The sequence below is a fragment of the Hevea brasiliensis genome, chromosome 9 (assembly GCF_030052815.1).
Source record: "Hevea brasiliensis isolate MT/VB/25A 57/8 chromosome 9, ASM3005281v1, whole genome shotgun sequence".
Taxonomy (NCBI): Eukaryota; Viridiplantae; Streptophyta; class Magnoliopsida; order Malpighiales; family Euphorbiaceae; genus Hevea; species Hevea brasiliensis.
In genome coordinates, this window is record NC_079501.1 from 28,499,310 (window position 1) to 28,510,581 (window position 11,272).

Here is an 11,272-nt window from a genome sequence, read left to right on the forward strand (position 1 = left end):
GCAGGTTGAAAAAAGATAAAAGAAAATGAAATTCTCTTTGGAGAATCTCGTCATGCTATTTAAAGGACGAGAAAAATGCTAGGAATTCCTTTTTTTTTTTTTTTCTGGCCAAGAACATTACTTCAGCCTTGCATGTTCATAAAATATGATGTCCATTCTGGTTTTAAGCATAATTAAAGAGCAAAAATAAAGGAATTTAACTGAAAGAAACAGAATAGACCAAACTCTCTCATGCTTTCCCAAACACTCCATGTTAAGGCATATGAAGTATGAACACAAGATGAGTTGGTCTGTGGTCCCATGCTATACCATAGTTACTTGGAACGTGGTACGAGTATGGATACGCAATTCGCCACTTAGCTAAATATAGGGTACGCAAGGAGTATATTTAATCGGTACGTTAATTCAGTACGCAATACGTAAATTATATCAATTCAATTCGTGATACATAACTTACAATTAATTAGTATAATCTATATCCTAAAAACAACCAATAAAATAATTTTTTTTCATAATTTTTAAATTTTTTATGATGTATATATCTTACAACATTAATATTAGTAAAAAAAAAATTCAAAAATCTAATTTTTTTATAATATACTATTAAATTTTTTCATCAATTATATTTTAAAAAATAATAGTATTTTAAATAGAATGAGCTTTTAATTGACATTTAATGAGTTTTATAATTTAGGGTTCAATAGTATGCATAACACATTATAATTACTTAATTGGCCTTATTGAACTTAATAACATGTGAAACTAGCAACCCATATACACTATCACCTAGGCCAATGAAGATTAAAATAGTAATGCAGAGAAAGAATGAGAGATATGAGGTTTATTCTAGAAAGTTTCTCCTTTTTTCTTTTCTCAAGGTTTCACGGCTATTATTATTTATTGTTTTTTGTTCTTATTTCTTCTCTTTTCCTTTTTTTCTTCTTTGTATATTAACATCCCAGGTACTCTTATTTTATTAAAAAGGAAAGAGAAGAAAAAATAAGAAAAAAATGAATAGGATCTTCTTCTTTTTCCTTTGATTTTATGTTGAGCATAGTAAAATAGAATCGCTTTATTTAGAGAACCAAAATACGTTCTCAAGAGTTTTGGGACGCAAAAGTCTGGTCGCGGAACCCAGGGGTTTAGGAGAATTTGGCAACTATGTGCTATACACAGTATACACAGACTCAAGAGTGATAGCAGCTGCGACAACTTCTTCAATACAATTCCACAAACCCCAGATTATTTACTACTACTTAATATACATGTACAATAGTAAGGTACATATTGAAAAAAAAATTGAAGAAAAGCATCTACAGTATAGAAAAATGCGCAGTGGCTTCCCTTCTTAATCAAAAGTTTCCCAATTTGTTGTGATCACAAATGACTCAGAATGCCTCAATATTTGCTGCTGTACTAGCTTCTGCATTGGTATTGGCTTTTTCCCAGTCGAGTTCTCTTCTTGCTGCTTTGGGATTTTGTCCTCAGTTCTATTATTTATGGAGTTTCGCAACTTCAACATATCCAGAGTTTCAATGTACTTTTGAACTCTCCTTTCCTTCAAGATTGAACAGAACAGGAAGAAAAAAACCATAAACTTCAACAGGATCTTGAAATTTAAAGCTAATCAATTCAATAAGTACTAGAACTTTAACAATTAATATTGAAAAGGTTCCATGGTACCTGCATTCCCTTTTGAAACTTCAAGTCTCCCTCAGCAGAAATTCCATCCAATGATACTAATATATTCATCAACATTCCTGTCAAATTATCTAAATCTAACTCTGCAACTTTCTCACCTCTAGATGCTGTTGCTTCCAAGGCTTTCACCTATCAAATGGCAATGGAAAGAAATTTCTTCTTATTGGAAACTTCAGTCCATTTCTTACTAAAGGCAACTATGAAGATTTCCAAGTACGAGTTACCTTCGTGTGGAGTTTGTCGACTTCCAAGCTGATTTGCTGTAAGTACTTTGAAGCCTTCTCTATCTTGGCAGATTTAATCATCTCAAGGGACCGTCTTTCCCAGCTTGTAATGTTCTCAATTAACATAATTTTTGATCCATCTTTCACTCCTGAAATGTCTAAATATGCTTTGGAATCTCTCTCCTTCTTTTTGTATATCAGCTTCTGATCCTGAGGGTGCACTCCAGTTTGTTCTGCTAGCATCTTCTTCAATTCCCCTGCAACCAGAAATCGTAACTCTTGTCAAGACATCTCATTCTTAAATCTTCATCCAACAAAGGATTGGAGTTTTAAAGATTCAAATTACCAAAGCTTGCTTGAGAACTAATACAGATTTGGTAATTCAAAGAGCCATATTTGACACTGACTTTAATACTGGGTATTGGAACAGAATTCTTATTGGAATCAGAATTCCTCTTCTGCACTAGCAATCCTCCTGGCCTAATCTCCAAGTCCTCAACATTAACATTGCCTCTGCCATTAAGAGTGCTTTTATTCGCTGGCCTAAACACCCATTTCATCTTTGACTTCATTTTCTCCATCTTCATATATTCTTGATCTTGTAATACCCAAAAATTAAAAGAACTGAAATAGATGGATATGCTGTAGCAAAAGTAAAGATTTTTGTTTCCCAGTTCTTGGATGAAACCAAGAAAAGAAGAAAGAACCTTAGATCTCTCAAAAGTTCAATGGTATAAAGAAACTCAGTAAAGAACCGTTGATAGTGAGTGATATTTGCATTATAGTATTGAAGTAGAAGAAAAACGAGAAAGCATTTCAATAGAAGCCTAGTTCATGGAGCCATGGCTGCAAACATGCAGCATCTTTTAGGGGAAAAAATGGCGACTGTGACAACAAGGATCAAGAACAAGACCAAATCTTTTTTAACGAAAGAACAGTGCAAAACTAGAAAAAGAGAATGTGCGTGAGAGAGAGGCCTTCTCAAGAAGATAATGAGGAGAAAAGAAAAATGAAAAAGAAAAGGAAAGAAAAAATTAATGGCCAGCGAAGGAAGTGTAAACTAGGAAAGATAAAAATTAAAAAATAGGGCTAATTGTACAAAAAAAATTACAATTAAATTCTAAAATTTATATGATTGTAATTTAAGCCTCACATTTAATTGATATTTTAAATTGAGCTTATATCAAGAAATCCCAAATTAGAGTTAATTAAAAAAATGAAATTTTTTATTTTTACAATTAAATTTTAAAATTTGCAAATTTAATTGTAAAAATTGTTAAATTTTGAGGTTTTTTTTTTTAAATTAACTCTGAAAAATAAAATAAAATAAGAAGAAGAAAAGGAGCAGAGGATGCTTTTGTTTTTGAAAATTATTTACTTGAAGGGTAGACGGAGTTAGAGAGTAACTTATAAAAACTAGCTGGTGTTTATAAGTTATTTTGAATTTATAAACTCTACTTAGAAGCCCAAGAATTATTCTAAACAAACAGATTAACTTATTTTTAGAGCTTATAAATTGATTTGATTAATTTATAAGTTAAAACAAATACCCTCTTAAATAAGGTAATTGCAATAAAAAAAATAATTAGAAAAAAAGTAGATTATCTTTTATTTATTTATTATTAAATTAATAATTTAATAGTCAAATTATGCAAAAGGTCAAGAAATCTTACTAACTGAACAAATTATGGATGATGTTCCTAAAAATAATAATAATAATAATAATAATAATAATAATAATAATAATAATAATAATAATGGAGTTATATTTGAAAAATTTCAACATGCATTTAGAGTACTAAAAATAGTGCTCTATAAACACGTAATTATAATTATTTATTGAATTATGAAATAGTGGGTCTTATATCTTATAAGAGAGGGAGCATGTACTTCATAGCACACAATAATCTCTTGTTATATTTAATTGTAGAGATCAAAACATAATACAATAATGTTCCAATCCCTAAACGACACTAGAAAATGGTAATAAGTTTTGCTTCACTAAATACTATTGTAAAAGGAAGAAAAGATAAAAATGCTATTACTTATTTGAGATTAAAATTATAAGCAAACAGAGAGAAAAACAGAATATTCCTTCATCAAGTGAGTTATTACAATTAATTTCCGATGACTAATGCAAGGAGAGAGATGTTCCACATTCCATTTAATTTGATTGGTTTTTTGGAATTAAAATAAACAAGAAGAGTTTTTCGTTAATAAATTGAATAATAAGCTCTTTATATTTTGCAATGAAGAAAGGAGGAGCCATTTGAATGACATTATGAGAGATACATTTGGACTTGTGATGATGATATAACAATGGTGCACAAGTGGATGGAAATATTGCTTTTTGAGTTGAAGATGTAGGAACTGAAGATGAAGGATTTGAAGCCAGTTCAAGTGGGCACTTGTCTGTTCGCCTAATTGTTTGGTTATTAAAAATAAAAAATAAAAAAGCTGCCAATTTGCACACCTTTTGGCTTCTCATTAAACATGAGAAATTTACACCACCCAACTCTAAGGCATCAATTCCAATTTTTTAGACAAATTGAAATTATCTCATATAATATTTCATTATAATTGCAGCAGATTCACTATTTATGCATAAAATAAGCTTTTTTGTTAAATACAATAAGCCAAAAATTTTTAAATGTAATTGCATTTTACTTTTTATTTATTATTTTTTATTTCCCAAAGCAGAGCAGACCATCTCCTCTCGATTGTCAAACATCAGTTAATGTTATGATTAGTCCATAGCATCATTTATTGATTGCAAGCGGCGACAATTACCAATAGCAAAAAATTCCAAATTAGAAATTTTTAAGTCAACACTTGGGTGGCCAGTTAGCAAAACCCACGGAAGAAGTGCATGTCATCTTTTAGCAATTTATCATATGGCTCGGCCAATGCAAAAGAACCCTTTCATTTCCTTATAATCTATGGCCATCGTAAGCCTTTTGTCAAATCAGGTACTTTCCAAAAGGGAAACAATGGGGAGATCATACATTAATACCGACAAAACTCAAACGCTACACTTTACATATTTCTAATACACAAGGAAGACAGAAACATTAGCTATTTAATGGTCTTAGTATCACAGCTGTATATGTTTCCCGTCATAATCAACTTATTTCTGGCCAAATTCGATATTTTGATAGAAAAGAAAAAAAAAATTGCTGAGATTTCTCTACAAAATCTATCTCATCGTGAGGCCTGGACTGTCTGCGAGGCATTCTCCCAGGCTAAGAGCAGTGTTTCCCATTTTAGGGGTGTGCGCAAACTCTTCTCGTACAAATATATTTATGATCATCATCTGCCTACACTATGATTGTGAACAAACTCAATACGATTGCTAATTGAAAATGGGAAAAAGTTGACATTAAAATTTGGCAGTAGTAAAAATTTCTGGGATAAAAATAAAATGTTACAAATTAACCGCTGATGAAATTGCTTGTCAACTGTCATTCTTCTTATCTCATATCAAGCACTTGAAGCAGGAGAAGCAGCGGTTTCTACCTCACTGGTCCTTCCGAGCTTTAGACCTCGCAGGCCTTGATGGTTTAATTATGTAGCTAAGGAGGATCAATATTATGGGCAGAATGGTGCCAATGTAATATACACTACCATATGCAGCAATTGTTTCATGCAAGCTTAATACCTGTGTGAACGAAGAAGAGCATTAGAGATTTAAAGAAAACGATGAATTTATCTACTTCTGAAATGGTTTAATTAAGAAGAGGGAGAGCTAACCATGAAACCAACACATGAGTAATTTAGAACCAAAACAGTGTATGCAAAGTTCACGAACACTAGCATCTTCTTGACTAAAGCCATATTTGGAGGTATGGCTTGTTGCCATCTGTAAATGACTGCTCAGAAAGAGCCAAAAAAAAAAAAAAAAGTCAGCCAACTCTCCCAATTTTGTTTTGAGTTAAACTATCTAAACAGTAGGAAATATAGTAACAATTAAGGAGAGGGGGGATCCTGGTCAATACCTCTTGAACCGGCAATCATTAATGCTGACTGGACAAAGAATATAATGTATCCAGGATACAATCCCTGTAATTTGTTAAAAATGAAGACACAGGAAAAGTCAAATAGCTTGAAGAAGATACAATAAATGCTTAAGTGTTCATGGAAATGTTAAATTGACAGGAAACCTGTATGGTAAGACAAAGTAGCAAGACTTCACAAAAAGAATAAGTATTGCTGAGAAGATAACTGGAGACTTCCAGGAAATTTGAGTAGGTGAATGAGCAAAGGAAAAGAGTGTTTTAGAAGTTGAAATATGGAATGCTAGGACAGATCATTTAGCTAACCAGAGGCCACAGTACCTTTCAAATGTTGAAAATGTAATGTAAAAGGAAAAATTCCAATCACCCACAGATAAAGTTGTTCTAACAGTAAATTAAATTGATAAATAACAAAACAAAAATCGACCAACGGATGACATAGAAATGAAACCACTACATAATAATTCTCTCTCCTCTTTCCTTTTCCTTCTTTATTTATTTACTTTTTTTTTTTACAACAGCATGTGACATGCAAAAATGCTCAAGAACATTTACCCAGGACACAGAAAGGTTGAATCACAGGCTAATACCTACATCATCTCTGATGGATACAATTTAAGTACCATAACTCTCAAAAAATAGTTAAACCAAAAAAAAAATCATGAAACTTAACATCAACGTTAATAGGGGTAAAACTTCAGGAAAGAACGGAGAGGGATCCAATATGAAACCTAGAAAATTGCAAATGCTTGTTAGTGATTAGCCAGTACGATATTCATACACAGTTATTAGTGGACCACTGTTTACCCATATTTCCCTAGTAACCTTGACAGAAGATTCTATGCTTGGGCAATTGTATCATAGAAACTGAACCAAGATATAGACTAAAAAAGAGATAATAGAAGCAAATAAAGAAGGAAATAAATTAATAATAGTACTCACATGCCAAACAGCACTGGTGGTTTGAGTGGCCAACAACTGAAAGAAACCAGGTTTTTTCCCCTTCTGGATAAGTCTCTCGTAAACATCTACGCAAATATCAGATAAATCTTAGTGCATTACATAACCACGTACTGCTCCAAGATTGCACTGCATATTCCTATATCAACAAGATGCTCACAGGAAACTGAAGCAACCACATTTCATCATCTTAGTGAGCTACAAGATATGACTGGCCAAGAACTAATGCCATTCCTTCAAGGAAAATGCTTTCACTCGCTAAGTATGCAATGAAGCAATTGTCAATACCAATGATTAACAACCAGCCAAAGAAAATGACCCAGTGACAACATAAAAAAATAAAAATAATAATAATAAAAAAGATCAATGTCCAGTGTACTTTATCATGGTTTTAAATAATGATCATTACGTTATTTAAAGATTCTTTTTTTGGCTTATCATTACCATTATCACGTTATTTACCTGATTTTTAAATTTGTAATTGTAAAGGCTATTACAACAGTTATTTAAAGGTTATGGCCGTTATTTAAGGTAACGGCCATTACCAACTGTTATGTATCAGTCGTAACCGCCGTTACTTTTCCAACTTGAATTTTTGGCTTTTTTTTTTTACTTTTTTATGTGAAATGTAGTAGAGGGAATCTTTTTTTTGGGCAAAAAAATATCTTGGCTTACTCATTTTAGAACATTTTCATTCTCTGTAGGCAACTAAGCCATTTTCTCTCAATTCTTTCCACAACTAACTCAAGTGAAATCATTCATTTCTCTAAAAATTTTTTAACTCAAGAGCATGGATCATCAAATAAACAAGGTAGCTTTGAAGTAAAGGAGACTAAAGGGTGTGTTATTGTTTTTTATTTTCTTCTAATTTTTAGCTATTTTGAAATTATTTTTAGGTAAATACATAAATAATTAGAAAATAATATCAAAGAAAGTTTTACGCCTGAATAATATTTGTTGTAGTATAAATTTAGGTTTTGGCAAGATAAAATTTAAGAAAAATAAATAATTATGAAATTAACTCTTGAACTAGATTCTCTAAATTAAATAGTAAGTTTACAACCTAATTATATAGTATGTTAAATAACCTAATTACATAGTAAGTTTACAATCTAAGCTAATGATCAAAGCTCCCAGGCCCATCCCAGTCCTAAGATCAAAGTTAAGATAATCAAGAATCTCCTAGCCACTCATTTTGATGGTATTAAGGTTAATTATTTACTATGTTATCAATTATTTTCGTTTTAAATTGATTAATACTAATAATGTACAAAAATGGTGGACCTATTGTCTTTATTTAATATATTTGCTTATTATTTAGTTGTATATCTTAATTTTAATTATATTTTTCAATATTTATTCATTTTATGAACTTTGCTAATTTTTCAAAAAAATTTGCATGGCTACAAGCCGTTATCGTTACATTATGGCTATTATAGGTCCGTTTTCGTTACTCACGACCATGACAATAATTTAAAACCATGCATTTTATGCCCGACCGACTGTAATTAAACTCACATATCCAATTATATGCTTAGTTGGATTTTCTCACCGTAAGAAAAGGTTAAATAATGTTGTCGCTGGATGCTTTTTAAAATATATATCTATCATACTAATAAAAATCAGCTGATAGGATGAAAGAACAGCTTGAAATTTGAAAAAGCTGATAGACTTACAATGGCGAAGCCATGTGCTGACTTGTATGTTCCACACAAGTGGCAGCTCAACTGAACTCTTTGCAAACTCAACACCTAGAATGTCAACATTTTTAGCACGATCCCATCGTGGCTTTGGTGGAGAAGTATCTGTCCAACCACTGAAACCCAGGCCAGAGATAATAATAGAGGCCTCAGAAATTGACCAGATGAAATAGTATTTCCAACGTGCTGTGAAGCCTGACATATACTGGTAACTCAACCGTTTCCAGAAGCCCCATTCTTGGTATAAAGGATCAGTAAACCGGGACAAAGGAAAGTGGGGCACCAGGTATAGATACAGGGCCATGCAAAATGCAGCCTGAAGAAGAGCTCGAATTGTTGCACCGTAAGGTGATAGTGAGGGTCCCCCCTCTGTGCAAGCCCATATCTGCAAAGATAAATGCACAAAGCTAAGGACTTTTGAGTATACTTATGTCCGTCACCATCCTCTTCTCCCCCCCCTCCCCCCTCTCCCAATCCAAACCCCCAAATAAGACAAAGCATATATCTGTAGAAGAAGAAGCAAAAATAATACACCTACCCCCTTCCTTTCAGTCCACTCGAGATAGTCCTTCACTTCATAAACAGGACCAGCAAAGTGGCTACCACAGCAAAGGCAGTAACCACAGTACTCAATCAATGAAGGCAGTTTAATCAGCCTGTTTTTCTTCTGAGCCTCCCGTAATTCTTCCTCCTTTAATAATCCATCATTGTAATTTATTGAGCATGATATGACTTTCAGTGTTAACACCATTAAGGCCCCTAAGTATTAAAACAACTATTCGTAATTAAACAACTTGAATGATGCAACAGAGAAAGGTTTCACAAATTATAAAGAATCTCATAACCAAACCATTATCATATTCTACTAGTGTTATCATTCTTTCAACATGTGAGAAGGAATACAAGGAAATTAAAAAGGCTATAGTTGTGCTTACCAGTGGCATCAATTCCTCCTTCCTTCCATGCATCTCCACTCATATAATACACATGGCTACACACGGATATCAACAGTCAAGAATTCTGAAATAGATTGGCATATTTTCAAGAATAATGATTTGTTTAATCATATTTAATTAACATATCAAAACAGTGTTTAGAATATAATTAAAAAGATAAATAAAATAAAAGTGATCCTTGAAATCCATAGTCGAATATAATCATTGAACCATATATCCTCCCTAAGAATGTGAACTCCAAATTCCAAATTAACAGGAAACTTATAATTCAGCTTTTCTTTTCCTTTGATTTTCGATTCTTCGTCCTTTTAGCGCCCAGAAACCCCAAATCAGAACTTCTGAAAGCAAATCTAATAAATAAAGCAAGCAAGGAAGCTTCTTGTTGCAATTAACACTCTAAATCGACTTAATCAAGCAAAATTAAACTTAAATAAATAAACTCCTTTAATTCAAAAAAGAAAAATAAATAATCATTTCTCACCAAAACGATGAATCAAATTAAAAACGTACCACCCAATGAGGTAACCGAATCCCAGAATGAACGTAAGGATTCCACAATAGGGGCGGAACAGAAGCATTGAAGCGTAACCCAACAACATGGGCACCAAAAAATGGAGATTTGAAGAGAATCCGAATGAAAGATAGGAGAGAAAAGCCCCAGAAAAGGCCGCGTACATGTGCTTGCCGAGTTTACCAGGGACGAGTCGGTGGATGAAACTCACTGGAATAGTCGCCACGAAGCAAAGTAGGAACCGCAGCACGGGGACAGAAACCCCGATCGCCGCGGACATGGATTCCATGTCAAAGTCCATATTGAATTGGTGCGTATGGGATCTCCCACTTTCAATCGGGCCGGACGAGTCAATTTGTCTCGGTGGCTTCGCTGGACTCTCTGAGTCGACAACCGGTTGCTCTCCTGAAAAGGCAGCAAATAGCCCGAAGGTCTTCCGGTTTGAGAGATTAGTAATTTTGTTAACTACATATCTTCTTATGTTGTATTCTGGTCTACTGAAATTACTACATTACCCTTCGAAAAAGTGTTTGACTAAGACATGGGAAATAATTATCTGTACTCATGCATATTTGCACTTTTTCCAAATCATACAGTGAAAAGTAAAAAATTGAGAAGAGAGATTTTATTGGTCGGAGTTTGCGTGCGGTTCTGGAAGACGCACGCTCTCATTAATTGCGCGTGGTTACTGGACATTGGTTGCTTGCCTCGAAATGATCGAAGCAAAACCCTACTTCACTGCGAATGCAATGTCAGAATCGGATCTCGGACGGTATATTTCGGGAGATTGACGAAATTGCACGTAATGGATATTTAAATAAAAATGTTCTGCCGTTTCTACCCACATAATATTTTATCCAGGTTTTTTTTTCCCCAAATAGCATTCTGTATTAAAATTTGACGATTTCATATCTCATTTTTGCGGTTGATGTCCTCTCCATCTAATGTAAAGTGTTAATTTATTTTGTTGGATCAATGTGCAAGGTGTAGAGCTTATTTTGTAGATGTTGTTTTTGTTCTGTTGGAGCTTGATTCCAGTAAAATTTGCCATTATGTGTTTTGTATTCGCTCATATGTAGCCTGTTTTTGAATTTCCAGGCAAGTACAGAAGATCTAAAATACTCATTAGCCATTTTGAAGATCGACTTATTTTATTTTGCTTATGATTTAGTTGTTTTAGTTATGGTTTCATTTAAATATTAGTGAA

General features: G+C 33.0%; 2 protein-coding genes across 2 annotated transcripts; both read right to left on the minus strand.

Annotated features, from left to right (window-relative positions):
* Window positions 1–1,197: 1,197 nt before the first annotated feature.
* On the minus strand, window positions 1,198–2,926 carry LOC110654787 (BAG family molecular chaperone regulator 1). The gene is made up of 4 exons (XM_021810887.2): window positions 2,272–2,926; window positions 1,926–2,182; window positions 1,684–1,830; window positions 1,198–1,558 (listed from the first exon to the last, which is right to left on the minus strand). Exons 1-4 carry the CDS (start codon window positions 2,510–2,512, stop codon window positions 1,349–1,351), a joined length of 855 nt encoding a protein of 284 aa, XP_021666579.2. The 5' UTR covers window positions 2,513–2,926; the 3' UTR covers window positions 1,198–1,348.
* Window positions 2,927–5,253: 2,327 nt separating this feature from the next.
* Window positions 5,254–10,520, minus strand: LOC110654786 (lysophospholipid acyltransferase 1). The gene is made up of 8 exons (XM_021810886.2): window positions 10,065–10,520; window positions 9,534–9,589; window positions 9,137–9,357; window positions 8,575–8,983; window positions 6,881–6,966; window positions 5,921–5,984; window positions 5,676–5,794; window positions 5,254–5,583 (listed from the first exon to the last, which is right to left on the minus strand). The coding sequence occupies exons 1-8, from the start codon at window positions 10,364–10,366 to the stop codon at window positions 5,443–5,445; spliced, it is 1,398 nt and encodes a 465-aa protein (XP_021666578.2). The 5' UTR covers window positions 10,367–10,520; the 3' UTR covers window positions 5,254–5,442.
* Between the last annotated feature and the right edge of the window lie 752 nt (window positions 10,521–11,272).

What these genes read in the sequence shown, in the direction of transcription:
- LOC110654787 (XM_021810887.2), bottom strand. Translation starts at nt 2,512, where the DNA reads ATGAAGATGGAGAAAATGAAGTCAAAGATGAAATGGGTGTTTAGGCCA. An exon ending in TCGACAAACTCCACACGAAG is followed by an intron (nt 1,831 to 1,925) that starts GTAACTCGTACT and finishes GCCATTTGATAG; the next exon opens with GTGAAAGCCTTGGAAGCAAC. An exon ending in AGTTTCAAAAGGGAATGCAG is followed by an intron (nt 1,559 to 1,683) that starts GTACCATGGAAC and finishes TCAATCTTGAAG; the next exon opens with GAAAGGAGAGTTCAAAAGTA.
- LOC110654786 (XM_021810886.2), bottom strand. Translation starts at nt 10,366, where the DNA reads ATGGACTTTGACATGGAATCCATGTCCGCGGCGATCGGGGTTTCTGTC. An exon ending in AGTGGACTGAAAGGAAGGGG is followed by an intron (nt 8,984 to 9,136) that starts GTAGGTGTATTA and finishes TTATCTTTGCAG; the next exon opens with ATATGGGCTTGCACAGAGGG. An exon ending in CCACCAGTGCTGTTTGGCAT is followed by an intron (nt 5,985 to 6,880) that starts GTGAGTACTATT and finishes AACAAATTACAG; the next exon opens with GGATTGTATCCTGGATACAT.